Source organism: Cyprinodon tularosa, unplaced genomic scaffold (genome assembly GCF_016077235.1).
Source record: "Cyprinodon tularosa strain WSP-4 unplaced genomic scaffold, ASM1607723v1 ctg681, whole genome shotgun sequence".
Taxonomy (NCBI): Eukaryota; Metazoa; Chordata; class Actinopteri; order Cyprinodontiformes; family Cyprinodontidae; genus Cyprinodon; species Cyprinodon tularosa.
The window spans coordinates 516,659-540,018 of NW_024039431.1; the positions used below are offsets into that span (position 1 = coordinate 516,659).

The 23,360-nt window shown below is 41.4% G+C and overlaps 1 protein-coding gene across 2 annotated transcripts; it reads left to right on the plus strand.

Annotated features, from left to right (window-relative positions):
• Positions 1 to 3,412: 3,412 nt before the first annotated feature.
• Positions 3,413 to 22,565, plus strand: LOC119771621 (ALK and LTK ligand 2-like). Of its 2 annotated transcripts, XM_038267716.1 has the most exons (6): positions 3,413 to 3,703; positions 5,716 to 5,916; positions 7,127 to 7,368; positions 14,569 to 14,622; positions 16,932 to 17,012; positions 22,487 to 22,565. In XM_038267716.1, the coding sequence occupies exons 3-6, from the start codon at positions 7,137 to 7,139 to the stop codon at positions 22,549 to 22,551; spliced, it is 432 nt and encodes a 143-aa protein (XP_038123644.1). In that variant the 5' UTR covers positions 3,413 to 3,703; positions 5,716 to 5,916; positions 7,127 to 7,136; the 3' UTR covers positions 22,552 to 22,565. The 2 variants fall into 2 exon arrangements, with proteins under 2 accessions (XP_038123644.1, XP_038123643.1); XM_038267715.1 differs by lacking the exon at positions 3,413 to 3,703 and having other exon boundaries at positions 5,477 to 5,916.
• Positions 22,566 to 23,360: the final 795 nt, after the last annotated feature.

Here is a 23,360-nt window from a genome sequence, read left to right on the forward strand (position 1 = left end):
GCCGTCCAGGGCTGGGAGTGCAGTTCGCTGCTGCAGGTCTGGATATGAACAAAGCGGCTGTGAGAAAAGTCTACTGTAGTGACCTGCATGAATAAACAACATCCAGCCTCAGATGCAGGCATCACTCCTCTGCAAACCCTCCCTGTATAAATAACATTAATATTCCTGCGTGACCCTGTGGCGTCCCCCACTCGCATTCCTGCTGTATCCGGATCACCTTTCTCCTGCGGAACCTGCCGATGTGTTTACATGGAAAGTCTGACAGCGACGCATCAAGCCGAGCTGACTGAGGTCAGATCTGATAGAGCAGATGAACAAATAAGGGTGGAACAAGCCGCTATTCACCACGGCAGGATGTGCTGAGCGCTTTCTAAGCTTCGACTGCTCCTAATGACTGTTTAATGGACTGTCTTTGTGCTAACCTGTTGTGTCATGGTGGTGCTTAAAGTGGTTTCCTGCAGAACCGCGAGGCGGTTCGAACACATTGTTTTAACCATCCGTTCATTTGAACAGATACCAACGGATCTGGAGGATGCATCGGCGTTTACCAAGCACTCCATCAGGGCTTTGAATGCAACGTTACTGGAAAGTAAAACATTGATAATGGTACCTTTAGATACAGACGGTGTAAATATTCACGCCCCTGAATCCTGTTAGAAACACAAACTATCTCAGATGGATTTATGTCAACAGAAGATATTCAATTCAGTTTATTTATATATAGTTTTCTATCTAAGGAAAAGCAGCTGATTGCATCGACTCATTGACTCTTCAGCAATCCCTCACACTAAGCATGCTTGTAGCGACAGTGGAGAGGAAAAACTCCCTTTGAACAGGAAGAAACCTCCAGCAGAACCAGGCTCAGTGTGAGCGGCCATCTGCTGAGGCCCACTGGGGTTCAAGGAGACAGAAGCAGACATAGAAAAAGGGGTCCCTATGTCCTCCAGCAGTCTAAGCCTATAGCAGCAGAACTATAAGGTTTATCAAAAAGGTTTTAATCATTTGTATTTTATTTATTTACTCAGTATCTGTCCTACAGATGTTATTATTTGCAAAGTTGTTTTCTTTGTATCCTCTTTTAAAGTCTAACTTTCTATAATCCTGCTAATTGTGCCGTTTACTCATCATCCTGTAAACTGACTGTGTCCTCTTCTGCTTAAACATTTATCCTTTTATATATCTGAGTAAAATGTCCCCATTATGGAACAATAAAGTAGTTTTCTATTCTATGTCTTATCTCTCCACTGACTGCAGAACTGTTTTTATTCTCTCCTCTGCTGTCGGCACTAACTTCTAATACTGAGCTCTTTTTATATGAATCTGATTCCTGTGTCTTCTGTCCATTTGTCTTTGCTGATGTCACACCCAGATTTCCACACTGTGGGACAATAAAGAGATTCTTGTCTTATCTTATCTTAGACTAATATATGTAGAGGGCTAAAAAAATGCTTAAAGATATAAAGCAGCATGTATAATGATGAATAGTTATAGGAAAATATTACACAGTCGTCTGTTAGATTTGAATAATTGGTCCATTGTTAACAATAACTGCCCTGAGTAGGTCTCTGTTTCGAAATGAAGACTATAGGTCATCAGTTGAGCTACGGGACAGAAACAGCAGAATAATGAATCCTGTGTTCTCAGCTGGGTTTAGAACAACATTCATCTATTCTGAACTAAATATTTTTTCTTAAATAAATATTTAGCTCCAAATTATCTTAATCTTTTAATCTTTATTTAACAACGTAAATATTTGGCTAGCACCAAGCTATTTAGCCAATATGCTAATTCCCTTGCCAAAAAGCGGAAATGAGCTAACAAAATAAAAGCCTGGGACTCTCTATACTCTTTATACTAAATATTTAGTTTGTTAAATAAATATTTTGTTTGGAGATAAATATTTATCTTACAAACTTAATATTTAATCCACAAACTAAATATTTAGTTTTTTAAATAAATATTTAGCTCCAAATTAAATCTTTATTTTACAAACTAAATATTTAGCTAGCACCAAGCTATTTAGCAAATATGTAAATTCCCTTGCCATAAAGCGGAAATGAGCTAACAAAATAAAAGCCTGGGACTCTCTATACTCTTTATACTAAATATTTTGTTTGTTAAATAAATATTTAGTTTGGAGCTAAATATTTACCTTACAAACTTAATATTTAATCCACAAACAAAATATTTAGTTTCTTATATTTAGATCCAAATTAAATCTTTATTTAACAAAGTGAATATTTAGCTAGCACCAAGCTAATTAGCAAATATGTAAATTCCCTTGCCATAAAGCGGAAATGAGCTAACAAAATAAAAGCCTGGGACTCTCTATACTCTTTATGCTAAATATTTAGTTTGTTAAATAAATATTTAGTTTGGAGATAAATATTTATCTTACAAACTTAATATTTAATCCACAAACTAAATATTTTGTTTTTTAAATAAATATTTAGCTCCAAATTAAATCTTTATTTTACAAACTAAATATTTAGCTAGCACCAAGCTATTTAGCCAATAAATATTTTATTTGGAGCTAAATATTTAATTTTAGGGATTTACTTTTAATACTCGGCTCTTTTTATGTACATAGATAATTTATCCAGTGAGAACACAGGATAATAAATCCTTTCTTCTCCTTTAGTTTAGAACAATATTAATCTATTTTATTTGACATTTTACAGCATAGTATGATGGTAAAGACAGGGGGAAAAAAGTATGAAAATGTTGTTTTTGTGTTTCTTTTTTCATGAATAAATGTAATGGTCCCCCCCATCCCCCCTCATGAATGCCTCCTTAGACCCGACCCTGATCCGGTCTCCATATCAGTTTACTCCTTTGTGTTTAGTTCCTTGAATTTATTCATGTTCTCTGCTTTTTCTGTCTTTGTTTTTTTTCCTCTTGATTTTTTCTCCTGGTTAGTGATTTCTTTGTTTAGTTTATTGATCGCTAGTCTCCCTCCTTCAGCTTCCTTTCTCCATCAGCTGTTCCACATCTCCTATAATTAGCTTATCTTATGATCTGCCCGGTCTTCTAATTATCACTCATCTCATCCAGCTGCATCTGTTCCTTTTTATTTGGTTCAGCCCAGCTATCAGGGCCAGATTATTGTTTGCTGTCTGTTTTTTTATGCCTGTTAGTTTGTCTGTTCAGTTAGTTTATTCCATGGTTAGCGTCCTGGTTCCTGGCAGCCAGCGGATTCAGAGGGCTTTTGTGTTCATCTTGTCTCCTGATCGTTTCCTGGTCCTTCTCCGCGAAGCCCTCAGGGGTTTGGCTCAGAAAGCAGAGAAGGTCAGTTTCTATTCCCGCAATCCTGGCTGATAGGAGGAGACCAGTTTAAAGTTCTGCAGTTGTCCTGGTACCATGTCTCGTCTATGTTCCTTTCTACTACTGGATTCTGCCTGTCTGCATCTGTACGTGTCCGTCTGGGCAAGCTTCTGGACTCGTCTGACTCTGAATCTGCCGGAACGCTCTGAGGGTGTTTGCTCTGTTCCTGTTTGGGTCGGAACCTCGGATCAAGCGGAGGTTTTCTGAATTCCTGAACTGTTCCAGCCTGCTCTGTCTTCCCCAGACCTGGATCAGCTTCCTGCAAGTTCTCCGGTGCTGCAGCATCAGGGACGCTCCGAGTGATGCACGCCGTGTCTGGCTGTCAGCCCATCGGCTGGATGGCACCTTTCTAAGGAGATGGACTAAACTGTGAAACCAGGTAATTGACTCCCTGAGATTGTATCTCCTGTCAGATGATCGTGGTCACTTACCTGTGTTTCTTCCCCAGAGAGTCAGTGATTAGGCGGGGATCCCCCCCCCCTCCTGCAGTCGCAGTTCCACAGTTCTTTCTGTCCCGCCTCCTGACAGGTTCCTTTGTCATTTTTCACTCCTGCCTCGTTCTTAAGCTCCTGATTTTTCCATTGTTAGTTGCACCTTCTTGTGTTACACTGTCAGATTATCTGTCTGATCTCCATTCCCTGTTTATCCCATTTAAGACTTGCTGGATTTCTGTTTTGCTGTTAGAAATCCTTCATTGTTCTCATCTCTAGTTCATGTCTGCATCTTGGTCAGAACTCAGAACCATTTCAGAAGCTAAAGATTAGCGGAGCTAACTCGTAGAAAAACCAGAGATGACCTGAAACCGGTGTGGAGGTTCACCTTCCAGCAGAACCATCATACAGCAAGAGGTCCAATAAGGAGGCTAATTAAGTGTTAGAATGGCCTAGTCAAAGTTCCGACCTTAATCTGGACCCTAAATAGAAGTTTTAAAAGTTTCAGTCTGTAATTTTACAAAGGGGACAGGGGTACATTTACCATTAGGCAATACTAGGCAGGTGCTTAGGGCCCCAAGTTCCTGGGGGCCCCATAAAACTCTGTTTCCATGTATGGTTAATAAAAACATTCCTTATTTGTGTACATTAATTATGTTTTTGCTAAAATGCCATCAGAACGCTGATAATATTAAGTGTGTCTCAGCCCCCCCCTTCAGTGTCCACCATATTGGATCAGTCCATTTGCTGCACATGTTCAGAAAGGTCCAAACAGACAGCAGCAAACCATTTGAAAACAAACCATGCAAAGAGCAGTGTTGCCAACTTAGCGCTTTAGTCGCTATATTTAGCCACTTTTCAGACCCCTCTAGCACTTTGATTTCTAAAAAGCTCCTAGCGCCAAATCTAGAGACTTTTTTCTGCTACTGAGACTTTGGAGACAATATCTAAAAGCAGCGAACTCTGCTCTCCAGAGCGAGTAGATTGGTAAAGGCCGGCAAACACTGTATGATTATTATTTTTTACGCCTCTTTGGACCAATTCTCCAGTCTTGTGAGAATTTTTCAATCAGGCCGACTTTCAGCCTGATGGTGCATGGTGTAGTGTACAGCGGGTAACGAGGGGGGATCAGCCTCTAAGGACCACCCCCCCATCAGGAATAGTAAAGTCAGGAGAAAAGCAAACATATTTGAAATTCAGTCGGCGGTTGTAAGGTGGTCGTGTGCAAACAAGGATTCTTCTTCTTCCTCTCAGAGGAAAACGCAGATTCATGGCGGGGGGCAATGAGTGAAATGGAGTTCCTTTCTGTCAAACTGACAGACCGTAGTAGCCACGTTTGCTCAGCCATGTCTTTGTCCAAATACGTCTTTATTCTCATAATTTTACCACTTTATTCTAATAATGTTAGGCATTTATTCTCGTAGTGTTTTATGTGTTGTCTTCTCAATTCAGAGGGCCCCCTGTCTGTCTTTGCCTAGGGCCCCACATTTCCTAAATCCGCCCCTGAGATCAAAGCCTAATTAAGTGTTAGAATGGCCTAGTCAAAGTTTGGACCTTTAAGGTTTCAGTCTGTAGATGTGCATAAAGTAAGCATCATTTTTCTCCCTCTCCACTGAGAGGGAGTGCTGCACCGCTTCATAACAACCTCTGCTGTCACTCCAGGTCGCCTACCCTGCACAATTATTTTAATGCTCCCGCCTCCTCCTCTTCCTCATTTCCGTGATCTGTTGGAGTGGAGTTGCGCGTGGAGAGCAGATCAAACGCAGGAGTATTTCCACAGAGGGGGGGTTGATTCGGAACCTTCTGATCAATAACTGATCAGCAGCAGCTAGGGGCCCATCAGGGCAGGTCAGGAGGTCAGAGGCATGAGCCGGACCGGATATTTACCAGCTGCAGCGTGCACAACCGGCTCATGATGATGATGATAAATCTGTCTGATCCATTTCATGCGCTCCGACAGCCCCACGCTGCTCGAAGATGACGCGGGGACTGGATGCACGGCACGCGGGCTGGATCCAGACTAACCTGGGATAAAAAGTTCAACTGACCCGACAGTTCTTAAAGTTTGGGTCCCAAGAGACGGCAGAGAGTCCGGGATTCAGAGAGAGGAGCGCCGGGGAGAGGAGGCGCACCGAGCCGCGCAAAGAGCTTCAGAGGAGAGGTAACAGATCAGGACGCAGAGATTCATCAAGTCTGTAGATTCTGCAAGGTTGGAAACTTTTTGCTACAGAAGTTAGAGAGGAACTTCAGACAGAAGGAGAATTAGGGCCACTGGAAACATAAAATAAACTGATTTATGAATATTATTTCACTTTCTTATGGGAAAAAAAGTTGGAATTCTGATTTTAATTTCAGAATTCTGACTTTTAAACTCAGAAATCTGACTTTTTTAAAAAAAAGAGAATTCTGACTTTAATCTCTGAATTCTGACTTTTAATCTCAGAAATCGAACTTTTTTTTTTTTTAAAGAATTATGACTTTAATCTCTGAATTCTGACATTTAATCTAAAAAAATCTAATTTTTTTCAAAGAATTTTGACTTTAATCTCAGAAATCTGACTTTTTCAAAGAATTCTGACTTTTAATCTCAGAAATCGAACTTTTTTTTTTAAAAAAGAATTATGACTTTAATCTCTGAATTCTGACATTTAATCTAAAAAAATCTAATTTTTTTCAAAGAATTTTGACTTTAATCTCAGAAATCTGACTTTTTCAAAGAATTCTGACTTTTAATCTCAGAAATCTAACTTTTTTTTTTAAAGAATTCTGACTTTAATCTCAGAAATCTGACCTTAATCTCAGAATTCTGACTTTTAATCTCAAAAATCTAACTTTTTTTTCTCAGAATTCAGACTTTAAATTCAGAATTCTGACTTTTTTCTCAGAATTCAGACTTTAAACCCAAAATTCCGACTTTTTCTCAAAATTCTGACAGAATTCTGACAGCTAACAAACATGTTAGCATCCAGCCGTAGCCATGTCTGTTTTAGAGACTAGCTCTCTTGTTTTAATCACCTTCTGCTCTTCCATTAATGAAATAGCATCAGCAGGGACCCTCAGGGACGGAAAAATTTGCCTAATTGGGTCATTTTCCACCAATGTGTTCCTGTTTCTCCCAAACATCTGTCAGTGAAGCTGAGGGCTCCACATCTGCCTTCATGGGGCCCATCTACATTAAGATCCACAATTCTGAGATTAAAGTCAGACTTCTGATAATTATTTCCCATATTAAACTGAAATAAAATAAAAAAAAACAGCTAACTTTTATTTGTTCAGTAGCTCTAATCCTTTTCCCTGATTCCATGTTTTCCTGAGCAGCCAGATGTCAGACATAACTTTTAAAAAAGGAGTTTTCTCCTGGGTCCCTGCAGGTCCTCAGTGATGCTGCTGCCGCGGCCCTCTGTCCTGTCCGCGCTCCTCCTCCTCTTCATCCTCCTGCATACCCCGGGAAGCTGCCAAGCTGCATCCCGGCACAGAGGCCCCGGGCCCCGGGCGGAGGGGCGCAGGAACCGCCACAGTTTGGCGCAGCTGATCGGTCGGTCCCAGAGGGGCCCGGTGGGGCCGAGCGGGCGCGAACCAACCAGTCCGAAAAGACCGAACCGGTCCAACCACGGTGAGGGCCGACACCATGACCCCCCCTGAGTATTACTGGGTGTTTGGTTTCCCCCATTAGAGATCCGCTAATGAATGAGTGCTGCTATAAACCGACTCTAATCTAAATTCATTCAGCTGTTTCCCCCAGAAGGCTTCTCAGATTTAACAACCTTTTTAGAGCCTTGACCTTTAAAGCTGCAAATAGTCTTTGGTTTCATCTTCTAATATTAGTTGATTAAAACTTTAAAAATGAAGTGTTAAAAAGCCAGTTTGGAACTTTATATCAGTCCTAAACAGAAAATAATCTCTTCATCATGGATAAGGAGTTATATGTATGTTTTAAAATGATTTATTTGAACCAGTTTGGCATTTCATTAGAAAAGTTACAGTAGCAGCCGTTCAAAATGGCTCTTCCCTGCTGAACGGCAGCCGGATGGCAGCGCCACTTCCCTGCAACTCCCAGCAAAATCCCCTCTAACTTTCAGCCACTGAACTGACCCCCTTTTGCACCATTTCACTGAATTACAGGGTCTGACCAGGAGATGGCGCTTCTCTTTAGATCTTAATGTCCACAAATCATGACTGAGAGAATATTTTAGTACAAAGATTGATGTTTAAAAAGGAATTCAAAGTAGACCAGCCAAGGACCATCCAATGACTACCAAGGACTAACCAAGGACTAACCAAGGACCAGCCAATGACTACCAATGACTAACCAAGGACCAGCCAAGGACCAGCCAATGACCAGCCAATGACTAACCAAGGACCAGCCAAGGACCATCCAATGACTACCAAGGACTAACCAAGGACCAGCCAATGACTACCAATGACTAACCAAGGACCAGCCAAGGACCAGCCAATGATCAGCCAATGACTAACCAAGGACCAGCCAATGACTACCAATGACCAGCCAAGGACCATCCAATGACTACCAAGGACCAGCCAAGGACCATCCAATGACTACTAAGGACCAGCCAATGACTACCAAGGACCAGCCAAGGACTAACCAAGGACTGACCAATGACCAGCCAAGGACCAGCCAATGACTAACCAAGGACCAGCCAAGGACCAGCCAATGACTAACCAAGGACCAGCCAAGGACCAGCCAATGACCAGCCAATGATCAGCCAATGACTAACCAAGGACCAGCCAAGGACCAGCCAATGATCAGCCAAAGACTGACCAATGACCAGCCAAGGACCAGCCAATGACTAACCAAGGACCAGCCAAGGACTAACCAAGGACTGACCAATGACCAGCCAAGGACCAGCCAATGACTAACCAAGGACCAGCCAAGGACCAGCCAATGACCAGCCAATGATCAGCCAATGACTAACCAAGGACAAGCCAAGGACCAGCCAAGGACCAGCCAAGGACTAACCAAGGACCAGCCAATGACCAGCCAATGACTAACCAAGGACCAGCCAAGGACCAGCCAATGACCAGCCAATGATCAGCCAATGACTAACCAAGGACCAGCCAAGGACCAGCCAAGGACTAACCAAGGACCAGCCAATGACCAGCCAATGACTAACCAAGGACCAGCCAATGACCAGCCAATGATCAGCCAATGACTAACCAAGGACCAGCCAAGGACCAGCCAAGGACCAGCTAATGTCTAACCAATGACTAGCCAAGGACTAACCAATGACCAGCCAATGACCAGCCAATGACCAGCCAAGGACCAGCTAATTACCAGCTAATTACCAGCCAATGACCAGCCAATGACCAGCCAATGACTAACCAAGGACCAGCCAATGACCAGCCAATGACCAGCCAATGACTAACCAAGGACCAGCCAAGGACCAGCTAATGACCAGCCAATGACCAGCCAATGACCAGCCAATGACCAGCCAATGACCAGCCAATGACTAACCAAGGACCAGCTAATGACCAGCCAATGACTAACCAATGACCAGCCAATGACTAACCAAGGACCAGTCAATGACTAACCAATGACCAGCCAATGACTAACCAAGGACCAGCTAATGACCAGCCAATGACTAACCAAGGACCAGCCAATGACCAGCCAATGACTAACCAAGGACCAGCTAATGACTAACCAAGGACCAGCCAAGGACCAGCCAATGATCAGCCAAAGACTGACCAATGACCAGCCAAGGACCAGCCAATGACTAACCAAGGACCAGCCAAGGACTAACCAAGGACTGACCAATGACCAGCCAAGGACCAGCCAATGACTAACCAAGGACCAGCCAAGGACCAGCCAATGACCAGCCAATGATCAGCCAATGACTAACCAAGGACCAGCCAAGGACCAGCCAAGGACCAGCCAAGGACTAACCAAGGACCAGCCAATGACCAGCCAATGACTAACCAAGGACCAGCCAATGACCAGCCAATGATCAGCCAAGGACTAACCAAGGACCAGCCAAGGACCAGCCAAGGACTAACCAAGGACCAGCCAATGGCTAACCAAGGACCAGCCAAGGACCAGCTAATGTCTAACCAATGACTAGCCAAGGACTAACCAATGACCAGCCAATTACCAGCCAATGACCAGCCAATGACCAGCCAATGACTAACCAAGGACCAGCCAATGACCAGCCAATGACCAGCCAATGACTAACCAAGGACCAGCCAAGGACCAGCTAATGACCAGCCAATGACCAGCCAATGACCAGCCAATGACCAGCCAATGACCAGCCAATGACTAACCAAGGACCAGCTAATGACCAGCCAATGACTAACCAATGACCAGCCAATGACTAACCAAGGACCAGCCAATGACTAACCAATGACCAGCCAATGACTAACCAAGGACCAGCTAATGACCAGCCAATGACTAACCAAGGACCAGCCAATGACCAGCCAATGACTAACCAAGGACCAGCTAATGACCAGCCAATGACTAACCAAGGACCAGCTAATGACCAGCCAATGACTAACCAAGGACCAGCCAATGACCAGCCAATGACTAACCAAGGACCAGCTAATGACCAGCCAATGACTAACCAATGACCAGCCAATGACTAACCAAGGACCAGCCAATGACCAGCCAATGACTAACCAATGACCAGCCAAGGACCAGCTAATGACCAGCCAATGACTAACCAATGACCAGCCAATGACTAACCAAGGACCAGCTAATGACCAGCCAATGACTAACCAATGACCAGCCAATGACTAACCAAGGACCAGCCAATGTCTAACCAAGGACCAGCTAATGACTAACCAATGACCAGCCAATGACTAACCAAGGACCAGCCAATGACTAACCAAGGACCAGCCAATGACCAGCCAATGACTAACCAAGGACCAGCTAATGACCAGCCAATGATCAGCCAAGGACTAACCAAGGACCAGCCAAGGACCAGCAAAGGACTAACCAAGGACCAGCCAATGACTAACCAAGGACCAGCCAAGGACCAGCCAAGGACCAGCTAATGTCTAACCAATGACTAGCCAAGGACTAACCAATGACCAGCCAATGACCAGCCAATGACCAGCCAAGGACCAGCTAATTACCAGCTAATTACCAGCCAATGACCAGCCAATGACCAGCCAATGACTAACCAAGGACCAGCCAATGACCAGCCAATGACCAGCCAATGACTAACCAAGGACCAGCCAAGGACCAGCTAATGACCAGCCAATGACCAGCCAATGACCAGCCAATGACCAGCCAATGACCAGCCAATGACTAACCAAGGACCAGCTAATGACCAGCCAATGACTAACCAATGACCAGCCAATGACTAACCAAGGACCAGCCAATGACTAACCAATGACCAGCCAATGACTAACCAAGGACCAGCTAATGACCAGCCAATGACTAACCAAGGACCAGCCAATGACCAGCCAATGACTAACCAAGGACCAGCTAATGACTAACCAAGGACCAGCCAAGGACCAGCCAATGATCAGCCAAAGACTGACCAATGACCAGCCAAGGACCAGCCAATGACTAACCAAGGACCAGCCAAGGACTAACCAAGGACTGACCAATGACCAGCCAAGGACCAGCCAATGACTAACCAAGGACCAGCCAAGGACCAGCCAATGACCAGCCAATGATCAGCCAATGACTAACCAAGGACCAGCCAAGGACCAGCCAAGGACCAGCCAAGGACTAACCAAGGACCAGCCAATGACCAGCCAATGACTAACCAAGGACCAGCCAATGACCAGCCAATGATCAGCCAAGGACTAACCAAGGACCAGCCAAGGACTAACCAAGGACCAGCCAATGGCTAACCAAGGACCAGCCAAGGACCAGCTAATGTCTAACCAATGACTAGCCAAGGACTAACCAATGACCAGCCAATTACCAGCCAATGACCAGCCAATGACCAGCCAATGACTAACCAAGGACCAGCCAATGACCAGCCAATGACCAGCCAATGACTAACCAAGGACCAGCCAAGGACCAGCTAATGACCAGCCAATGACCAGCCAATGACCAGCCAATGACCAGCCAATGACCAGCCAATGACTAACCAAGGACCAGCTAATGACCAGCCAATGACTAACCAATGACCAGCCAATGACTAACCAAGGACCAGCCAATGACTAACCAATGACCAGCCAATGACTAACCAAGGACCAGCTAATGACCAGCCAATGACTAACCAAGGACCAGCCAATGACCAGCCAATGACTAACCAAGGACCAGCTAATGACCAGCCAATGACTAACCAAGGACCAGCTAATGACCAGCCAATGACTAACCAAGGACCAGCCAATGACCAGCCAATGACTAACCAAGGACCAGCTAATGACCAGCCAATGACTAACCAATGACCAGCCAATGACTAACCAAGGACCAGCCAATGACCAGCCAATGACTAACCAATGACCAGCCAAGGACCAGCTAATGACCAGCCAATGACTAACCAATGACCAGCCAATGACTAACCAAGGACCAGCTAATGACCAGCCAATGACTAACCAATGACCAGCCAATGACTAACCAAGGACCAGCCAATGTCTAACCAAGGACCAGCTAATGACTAACCAATGACCAGCCAATGACTAACCAAGGACCAGCCAATGACTAACCAAGGACCAGCCAATGACCAGCCAATGACTAACCAAGGACCAGCTAATGACCAGCCAATGACTAACCAAGGACCAGCCAATGACCAGCCAATGACTAACCAAGGACCAGCCAATGACTAACCAATGACTAACCAATGACCAGCCAATGACTAACCAAGGACCAGCTAATGACCAGCCAATGACTAACCAATGACCAGCCAATGACTAACCAAGGACCAGCCAATGACCAGCCAATGACTAACCAAGGACCAGCTAATGACCAGCCAATGACTAACCAATGACCAGCCAATGACTAACCAAGGACCAGCTAATGACCAGCCAATGACTAACCAATGACCAGCCAGTGACTAACCAAGGACCAGCTAATGACCAGCCAATGACTAACCAATGACCAGCCAATGACTAACCAAGGACCAGCTAATGACCAGCCAATGACTAACCAATGACCAGCCAATGACTAACCAAGGACCAGCCAATGACTAACCAAGGACCAGCTAATGACTAACCAATGACCAGCCAATGACTAACCAAGGACCAGCTAATGACTAACCAATGACCAGCCAATGACTAACCAATGACCAGCCAATGACTAACCAATGACCAGCCAATGACTAACCAATGACCAGCCAATGACTAACCAAGGACCAGCCAATGACTAACCAAGGACCAGCTAATGACCAGCCAATGACTAACCAATGACCAGCCAATGACTAACCAAGGACCAGCTAATGACCAGCCAATGACTAACCAAGGACCAGCTAATGACCAGCCAATGACTAACCAATGACCAGCCAATGACTAACCAATGACCAGCCAATGACTAACCAAGGGCCCATCAAGGAAAGTGGGGAAATTTTGAATGGCTACTACTGTAAATGCATGAGTTGAAATAGTTTTTGATTCCTTTCTTTAAAGGAACATTGATGTAAATTGTGCAGCAGCTTATGTAAGTGGTGTCATTTCTGAGGCTGGAAGCAGCTCTTAAAAAAGACATTTAAAAAAAATAAAATACCAGCAGTAGCCACATTTCTGACATGTAGCACATTTTATACAAATGAGGCTAATTCTTTGCAGAATTTCTTAAATCTAAAAATATACAGAAGTAGTTTTTTCCTCTGATAAAGTAGATTTAAATGATTTTAGTGAAGCACTGATTTATATCCTTTTATTAAAAATATAAAGTTGAACAGAATACCAAATGATGTATATGGGGATACTTAGACCACCTTGGATGAATGTATGATCCTGATGATGTTCCGGCATGTGATGGCTGCTGTCTCTGTCCAGGGTGCTGAACGTTAGTCACTCCTCGGTTTCCCCTGTTAACCTTTCTGTCTCATGGGTTGTATGATCGCCTCATGATGATGTTTGTCTTGGAGTCCTGAATGTGGAGACCGCAGCCTGACCCCCGGACTCCTGAGACCTTTGGGTTTAACAATGCCTCACAGGGCAACCAGTGATGCCGCCTCGTCTGTAGACAGCCGTTCTGTTGTACCACCAGCCTCCTGCGCCGCCAGCATGGCTGCATCACGAGGTTGATCCTCTGGAAGTTTTCTTTCAGTTTGAATGTTTTCTTCCCCATCACATTTTCCTTAAACTTTAAAAAATGAGCCTGGTGTTGATCTGGAACATCTCTGTGGGGCTCCTACTCTATGCTACAATGGGGGGCTTAGATGTCTTTCTACAGTTTTTAGGCCACTAAGCCATCAGCTAAAACTTCTAGCATCCAAGATAATGAACTCTAACTTCAGTGTGAATACAATTTCCTGCTACTACCTAAATAATTTAGCGCAGAGGTCTTTAATCGGGGGGTCTGCAGTGTCTGTACTGCTATTAATACCATCGATACTAACCTCCCAGATCTCCAAAGGGGACATTGAAGAGGGGCTTCCTGCTCCATCTCCTCACCAATGTTCAGTTCCTGGATTTAAAGCAAGGCAGACCCCTAGTTTAGTAGAACCCTGAACAGAAAGTCCAGATTAGATCTGGACAGATTCAGGAGGGTCCGGTTTATCTAAGCTTCAGGTGGATCTTACATTAACAAAGAAGGTCATTTCATTTTCTCCACATAACGACCATACATGCCGTTTGTGCTCAGTGCTGTTGCAGCTTCATCTCTCCTTCTGGATCTGCTAAACTTAGCTCTCCACAGCGGAAGCAGCATCAAATCTTATCTTTGATCTCTGTCTGTTTTCAGAAGCTCACCTCATTGATCCGAAGCACAAGGAAAAGTTCATCATACATTTAACAGGTATGAACCTCATCACAGCTCGGTTACACGTTACGGCCTTTGACATTATGTGCTAAAACAGCACACTTCAATCCATCCATCAATTAATTTCTTTATTTACAACTTACAATTTTTTCTTCTGTGCCCTTCCGCCATAACATCCAGGGGAGACCGAATCCAAAATAACACTTATTGTTTTGAGAGCAGGCTGCACAGGAATTTTCCGACAGCCATCGAGTATTTTCTTGCTGGCTCTATTTGGCGAATGCAATATTCCAAATTTGTTGAGCTGTTCCGCCATATTTAATGTACGCCGTCTCATCTTTGAGTTCAACCACTGCAGCCAGCCTGTGTTCAATCAAACCCAGAATACGACTCAGCTCACCGTCCTGCCCGTTCACAGCCTTTGTGAGCTCATCAACCAATGCCAGCAGCCTGATCATCGCCCCAATTCCCGCCGACATCCTCTGTATTTGTAGATACATCAGGTATCCTCCAAATCCAAACAGGAGAAATCTGAGTATCATAAATCCAAACATCTTCCACATCCTCTTCTGACAACATTTTAAAAACACACCATCCTCCAAGCCTTCCAGGACTCCATGGTGTATCCCACCAAGTATGTCCCGGTAGGACGGGACGGGTCCCCTTTTCCCTGCCTTCCAGTTGAGAAAAGTTGATCAATTGCATTGAGAGACCAGCTGACCAGATCCATGGTTGGAATTCTGGGTGATATGAAGAGAGAGCTCAGAAAAGACAAGACACAGCAAAGCAGGGACAGATCAGGGAGTTGCAGAGCAGCAGGAAAATGGAACCGCCTCGTTCAAAAGTCAGAACAGAAGGATCAGACAAGATAAACATTGTCGCCACATTTAAAGCTGAATCATTTTCTTTTTAATAGCTGAATGTAAACCACATTCTATTTGTCAGTTAGTGGTCAGCTGACCCCTGTTGTCCAATCAGACGTTTGTGTCTTCAGTCCATTTCTATCACTGACGCCTTTTTCAGTTACTAGAGCAGGAAGTTCTTTACTGTTAATGTGGGAAACCTATAACCAATATAACCAACTGCAACATATTCTCGTCATCAGTTCGTATGAAATCGTACGAAAAGTTATTCACAGTATTTCGTACGTTTTGGATATTTTTCCTCGAAAAAACATATCAGTTCGCATGCGCAGGCAGACGAAAAAAGCAGATCCGCGGAGGGACGTAAAACTGGGACGGACAGTCCAATATTTACTTCTTCATGTCTCTAAATACGTTTCTTGCTGTTTTTTATCTTAGGGTCAGGGTTAATTGTATGTTAAATTCTATGTTATTGAATGGTGCGTAAGATAATAAGACGAAAAAAACGTCTAAAGCGTACGAAATTACGGTGCATAACTTTTCGTATGATTTCAAACGAACTCATAATGAGAATACACTGACCAGTGATAATCCTCAGTGAGGTTGGTTCAATATTCTAACATAACTTTCTTCTTAGTTTTTTTTTTGTATCTAAATACAATAATTTACTTTTAATGTCCAAACTTTGGTGTTTTAGTCCATTAAATAATAAATCATCACTTGAGTCTAATGCCAACGATTATTAATAATAATCCTGACCAAAAATTATTTCCTAACCAAGTGGAATATTTCTTATACCTTCTTTAAACAACCAAAAGTATCAATTACCAGATAATCTATGTTTTTCTATTGCTCAGCCTAATGTTCAACACTTTGCAGCAGATTTGGCTGAATATAAGCTGAAACTTGTCAATGAACTAACTTTCAAACAGGTCCTAAAGTTAGTTTTTTAATGCTGAAAAACCAACAGGTAAATATTAAAAGCAATTAAAATCCATTAAAGGCCTTAATGACTAAAAAAAAAAAATAAACCATAGAAATTTCCTTTAGAATCATTTTAATCAGTCGCCTAAAGTCTGAAAGGTTTAGTCCGTGAGGCAGACACCCTGTCTACTTTTAAGGCTAGGCTTAAAACTTTCCTTTTTGATAAAGCTTCTAGTTAGAGTGGCTCAGGTTATCCTGATCTATCTCTATAGTTCTGCTGCTATAGGCTTAGACTGCTGGAGGACATAGGGACCCCTTTTTCCTTTTTCTATGTCTGCCTCTGTCTGTTTGAATCAATCTGACTAGATGATCTGGTGAACTGGAAAGTGACCAGAGATGACATGATGTGAATTGGCGTTATAGAAATAAACTAAATAGAAATGTGTAGCAGGATTGTAGAAAACCAGATTGTTGTGGTTTACAGTCACAGTGTTTAAAGGATTTATGGCTTCCGCAGGAAGCAAAGCTTGACTGATGGGAGCCTTTTCATGCCCTCAGGTCCTCTCTACTTCAAGCCACAGTGCCGGAAGCTGTTCCACCGCCTGTACAACACCACCAGGGACTGCACTGTACCCGCCTGTGAGTAACAACACTGCCCCGAGTTAAAAGTTCACTCCTTCTGTCCTAATAATGACGTCTAAAGCTGCAGGATATTCAATCCATCTGCGTTTGTTTAACAAAGATATCCAGATTTTTCTAAGACAGCTGCGTCTCAATTTAGGTAGAAATCCAACTTATTTTAAGCCCCATACTAAGGTTAGGCAGTGTTAATAGTTTAGGCCTGGAATGTTAGAAAATCACAGCAGATAACCTGATCTCTCCTTTCCAGAAACCCTGAACCATTAAACCACTTATGTTTCAAGCACCATTCATAATGTCCCCGTTCTGCAAAAGATTACATCTACCATTCAGACTAAATCTTGGCTGCTTGCTAAGTATTTGCTAGTGAGTAATGCAACTGCAGGATTTGAAGATAAGGAACAAGATAAGGCATGCTCTAACAAACAGTCACACCGTGGTACACAGCCGCCATTCTTATGGTTTCAAATCATGCATGGAGTTTGATGTTTGTCTTGGACCGGGAGGCGGGCAGATGAAGATATGCGTTCAACGTTTGCTCTCAGATGTGCACATCTCCCGGAGAGGACGGCATTAGCATTTACTCTTCACATCCTGCTGATAGGCTGCAGTTTAAATGCTTGTTTTAAAACTATGTTTCCAGAAATGCTTCACCTGTTAAATGAGCAGGTATTTCCATCTGGAAATGCAGAAACTAGATGCTTTACTGAGGGTTCCATAGTTCCTCCTGCAACTCCTTCATCTGCTTTGGTCCCACTTTACAATGACTGTCCCATTGGCTAATAAATAGTTTATACGTTGATATAAATCATTTTTTCAAATAGTTTATAGTAACTTTTTACTATGCATGAATTAAAGGGCGACAACAGACTAAAAATAGACCTATTTCTATGCAAATACTGACCCTGATCTGTTCAGGTGCATATTTAATGCACAATAAACTCCTATAATTGAGTTTTTAAGTGTTTATAGATTCAATAATAACATATTTATATATGCTATTATTTATTAATGTTAATAATTATAAGATTATATATATATATAAAGTAATCAACAATTATAATAATAATAATAATGTTTTATTTATTAATATAAATAATAATGCATTTAATAATTCATATATAATAAATGATAAAAAATATTTTTATAAGTATAATAAAATAGATAAATATTATGTAATTTATATACATAAATATAATAATAAATAATTATTATTATTGATTTATTATAATTATTTATATATTTTATTTCATGAATAATAATTAAATATAATATCATATAATTATTTATTAGTATTATTTTATATTATATTAATTATTAAAGCAGTGCTAAGATTTTTATATTTTGGCCTTTAATCCAAACATGGAGTCCTAAATATGGCGACGATTAAATACATATATTCTAAATTTTTCCAAATTAGTTAAACGTTACATGAAAAAGAAAACAATCTACATCTAAACTTTGAGACATATATTCAATAGAAACTGAAATCACCATGTTTCCCATTATAAGTAAAAAAAAACAACATAAATGAGGCTCAGTTAAAAACACAACAAATTGCATCTATTGACTGAAATTTGCAGAGCAAATTTTTATTCTGTACATGTCTGGATTTTTCTGCATCATTGAAAAGATGATTCTAACTCTGATCAGCAGATGGCCGCTCACACTGAGCCTGGTTCTGCTGGAGGTTTCTTCCTGTTCAAAGGGAGTTTTTCCTCTCCACTGTCGCTACAAGCATGCTTAGTGTGAGGGATTGCTGAAGAGTCAATGAGTCGATGCAATCAGCTGGTTTTCCTTAGATAGAAAACTTTGAATCAATCTGACTGGATGATCTGGTGAACTGGAAAGTGACGTGTTTTGAAATGGCGCTATAGAAATAAACTGAATAGAATTAAATAAATGATCTAAGGCGCTAAACCACATGCGATGCTCGTCGTGTCTTTGGAATGCATTAAATATTTGACCAAACCTAAAATTGCACAACTGTGCAGCTAAACTGGTCTCTCTCTAAGGTGAAAGTTACAGGAGCTGGGAAGGTTCAAACTTGTCCAGCTGTTGTTTACACAACGGCGGCGGTTTATTGGCTGATGCCTGTCAGACAACAGCAGCGGGAAACTGTTTACCTAACTCCAGCTTTCTTAACCTCACCACAAGCTGCTGTTGTCATTGTGCATCAGCCGATGGGACTTAATGTGGCGTGCAGATAATGTCTAAACAGAAGAGAGCTGACAGTGCGGCCTGATTTACAGCCCAACCAGGGATTTACGCTCCTTTCATTCAGTCATGTGGATCCCGCATATCGTCTATGTGCTGCTGAGGCCACTTCTTTTTCTAAAGTTGTGATTTTTGCACAAGAAAATATTTCTAAAGAATATTTTCTTGTTTGTTTTGAGGAATTTGCACAGACACATATAATCCGTGCAATATTTACTCTTCTGGAATACAATGCATACCCTAACTTTTTAGCATGTAATTAATCATCTAAAAATATAAAACTTTGGCACACCTGCAGACCCAATGTAGGCAAGGATGGTAACCCTGGAGGAACTGCTGAGATCCACAGCTCAGATGCCAGAACCTGACCTCAGGATCTGTCTCCATAAATCCCACCTTTAGAAGAGAGAAAAGAAGCAGCCATTGTTGACTAAAGCTAGTTAGAGTTGGTGAGAAGTCAGAGAGCTCAGACTGAGGTGGAAGTTCTCCTTCAGACTGATTTCTTGGAACGGCCTAGTCAAAGTCCAGACCTCAATCCACCTCAGCTCTGCAGCAATCTGACTTGGATTGAGAATTTACTGCAGCAAAAGCAGGATTTATAAAGCATTGACTGAATGCATGCCACACTGTTTAGATTCTCTTTCTGCAGGTGTGTGCAGGTTAACTAAATCAAATTATTTCCGACTTTTAATGTTTAACGTTAAATGTAAAAACGGTCTCATTGAAATTGCCGCTTTTTGAACACTGAATCTTTAGGGAATCTTTATTTGCCTGCAAAAAAGTTAACTGATTTTTACATTTTATTTCAGTTTAACATGAGATTAAAGTCAGAATTCTGACTTTAATCTCAGAATTCAGTGAGAATTCTGACTTTTTTCCCATGTTAAACTGAAATAAAATTTAAAAATCAGTTAACTTTTTTTTTTTTTTTTCAGCGGCCCTAATCCGAATTTGAAACACAGATTTCTTTTAGCACCGAATTGTAAACACTGAATTTCTTTACACATCGAATTCCTTACTAGGGTTGTCACGATACTAAACTTTTCAACTCGATACTGATACTAAGTAAAAAATTCGATACTCGATATCCTTTTCCATACCACAAGAATAAAAACAAAGACTCTTAAATTCAACAGAAATATTTTCATTACTGAAAAAATACAATAAATAAATAAAAAAACAATAAGAATAATATTTTGAGGTTGTATGCTGAGCACAATATTAAGCAACCCGGATAAAAAAACTTACAAAATTAAAATGAAGTGTTCCTTCCTTGGCTATGCTTTGCAGATATTACAATGACGCTAGCCAAACCGTTAAACAAAAACAATTCTCAGCAGCTGCACCTGAAACAAAAAAGAGTCTGAAACTGAAAAATGCACAGAATTATTCAATCACACAGTGTTCAGAAAGTGCATTTTCCACTATTCTGCACTTTAGATGGCTGAATCGATACTTTTGCCAATGAGTATTGTATCCGGATACAACTTTTCAGTATCGATACTTTTTTGAGTATCGATACTTTTGACAACACTATTCCTTACACTGTATTTTTATTTGGTAAAAATTTGCCTGCAAAAAATTCAGCTGCAAAAAATATAACTGCAAAAAATTTGGCTGCAAAAAAAAATCACCAGCAAAAAAATCACCTGCACTGGAAAAACCATCTAGAAATAAGTCAAAATTCCTTAAATCAAGTGCATTTACCCTTAATTTGAGTATTTAAATGAGATAGTCTGCCAATGGAATGAGTATTTTTACTCTTAAAATAATGTTTACATAAAATGCACTTGAAATAAGTCAATGCAATTGTGATTTCTTATTTTAAGCGTAAATCATCTTGTTCCGTTGGCAAAGTGTCTCTTTTACCTCCTCAATTCAAGAAAAAAATGAACTTATTTCAAGAAACTTATTTTATCTAGATTTCGATTTTGTGCAAAAAAATCAGCAGCAAAAGATTTGACTGCAAATGTGTTGTTCTTTTGTTGAACTTAAGCCTTCGCAATCTGCACTTGAGCTAATTTCATTGGCTGGAAACTTCTCGACTGCATGGAGTGTAGATTGCTAAGGCTTGACTTCACCAAAAGATCAACACATTTGCAGCAGATTTTTTTTTGCAAGTGAATTTTTTGCTTGTGATTTTTTTGCTGGTGAATTTTCTTCCTGGTGATTTATTTTATTTTTTTTAATGCATTTTCATGAGTTAAACGGACAAGACAAAAAAGAGAGAAAATAAATAAATAGATAAATTAAAATACAGCAAAACAGTAAACAAGTACAACAAAAACAAAAAAAACAAGACAAAACAGTGTCAGCAAACTGAAGAACTGATAAGAGAATAATTATATTATTATTATATTAATAAAGCATATTAAAGCACGAGGCAGAGTCAGAGGACAACAAATCATTCTGCAGACATTGTATCAAGCGGATCAACGTAAAACATGGGATATCAATAAAAAGAAGAGAGCAATAAATGATGATAGTATTGAGATAATAATAAATGATTAAAAAAAGAAAAGAGTAATTTTAACCAATTATTTTGAATATGTCTATTAAAAGGACGCCACACATCTAGGTATTTATCATGATTGTCTGACAAAGAGTATCGAATTTCTTCGAGATAGATACAGGACGCCATATCATTGAGCCATTTTTTAAAGCATGGAGGTGTAGAGGATTTCCATTCCCTCAGAATAACCAGTTTTGCAAACACCAAACCAAACATTAGAGCCTGCTGCAGAGACATGGGAAGAGTAACGGAGAATTTAGAGCAACCCAGAATTATCCCAGGTGATTTGTTTTGCAGGCAAATTTATTTGCAGTTCACTTCTCTTGCAGTTCAAGTTTTTTGAGTTCAATTTTTTGCAGCTGAATTTTTTGCAGGCAAATTTTTACCAAATGAAAATACAGTTTAAGGAATTCGATGTGTAAAGAAATTCAGTATTTACAATTTGGTGCTAAAAGAATCCATGTTTCAAATCCGGGGTACAAAAACGGGCCGATTCCAATGCGGCTATTTTTCGTCCATATAAATGCCTTTATGAAAGACTAAACAAAAGTAATAACTGGGGCTTTGTCGTCAGGTTGTTTATCAAGTGAGCGCATCGCTCCAGGCGGACTGCATTGTCTCTGGCTACGTTAGGCTAGGTACACCGAGGTCCTCATGATGCTGATGCTGCAGGTCCTGTCTCCTTTTAGAAACTGCTTTTTAGCCACAATTAAAAGCACGCCTTGTTGTGTTCCTTCTGTTGCAGTCTATAAAAGATGTGCTCATCTGCTGACTCGACTGGCCAAAAGCCCTCGCTGTGCCGAGAGATAAACAGAAACGATACGGTAAGACTGAGCCGCGTCCCTCATGTTCACGCAGTCCAGAATACATCCAGAAGTTCTCCAGGCTCCCAGAGGAGGAGCTCTACTGTAGATTATCTCACTGCCAGATGCAGAGGTTAGATCTCAGAGAGGGCGGAGCCAGAATTGCATCAGTTTAATGCATAAAGGAGGAAATTAATCTGAATGGTGGAGCTTTGGGAATAAGGCTTCCTCTTTACCTTAAGGTGAAGAAAAGTATTCTTTTTTTTTACACCTGTAAAGTTTGGTTTGTGTCCAGCGTTGCCAACCACACACCAACCCAAACACAGGATTAAAAATCCTTATCTGACCTGTCTGCCGTGCTGCAGGCAAACCTCCAATTGAGAGGAGACCACAAGACCACAGAGGAAGAAGATCTTCTGCACAATGTCGACTTTGTCAGGCATGCAGAAAAACGCCCGGGAGACTGACTGTTGGAGGTCAGCCAAAAACCTACTCTGCAGCAAAATCTGCAAACAGCAAGAACATTGAGTTTGTTCCAAAACAAAGCGGACCCAAACACTTCAACCGAACCAAATCTCATCCTCCAGCACAGCAACATTAGTCACAAGAGAATATCAGAAGATTGTTGCTTTGATAGCAGGAGGAAACTCTGCTTTAAACTTCATCAGCATCTAGTTTGGCTGATCGGATGTCTCTCCTTAACCTATTTATTCATTAAGATTTAAGCAAAGTAAAACAAACATTCTAGAGATATTTATCAGTCAGGCTCTAATGTAATTACTGATTTTCTTTATGTCATTCAGTCGATAATTGACG

What these genes read in the sequence shown, in the direction of transcription:
- LOC119771621 (XM_038267716.1), top strand. Translation starts at nt 7,137, where the DNA reads ATGCTGCTGCCGCGGCCCTCTGTCCTGTCCGCGCTCCTCCTCCTCTTC. An exon ending in GTTCATCATACATTTAACAG is followed by an intron (nt 14,623 to 16,931) that starts GTATGAACCTCA and finishes TCATGCCCTCAG; the next exon opens with GTCCTCTCTACTTCAAGCCA. An exon ending in GGACTGCACTGTACCCGCCT is followed by an intron (nt 17,013 to 22,486) that starts GTGAGTAACAAC and finishes CTTCTGTTGCAG; the next exon opens with TCTATAAAAGATGTGCTCAT.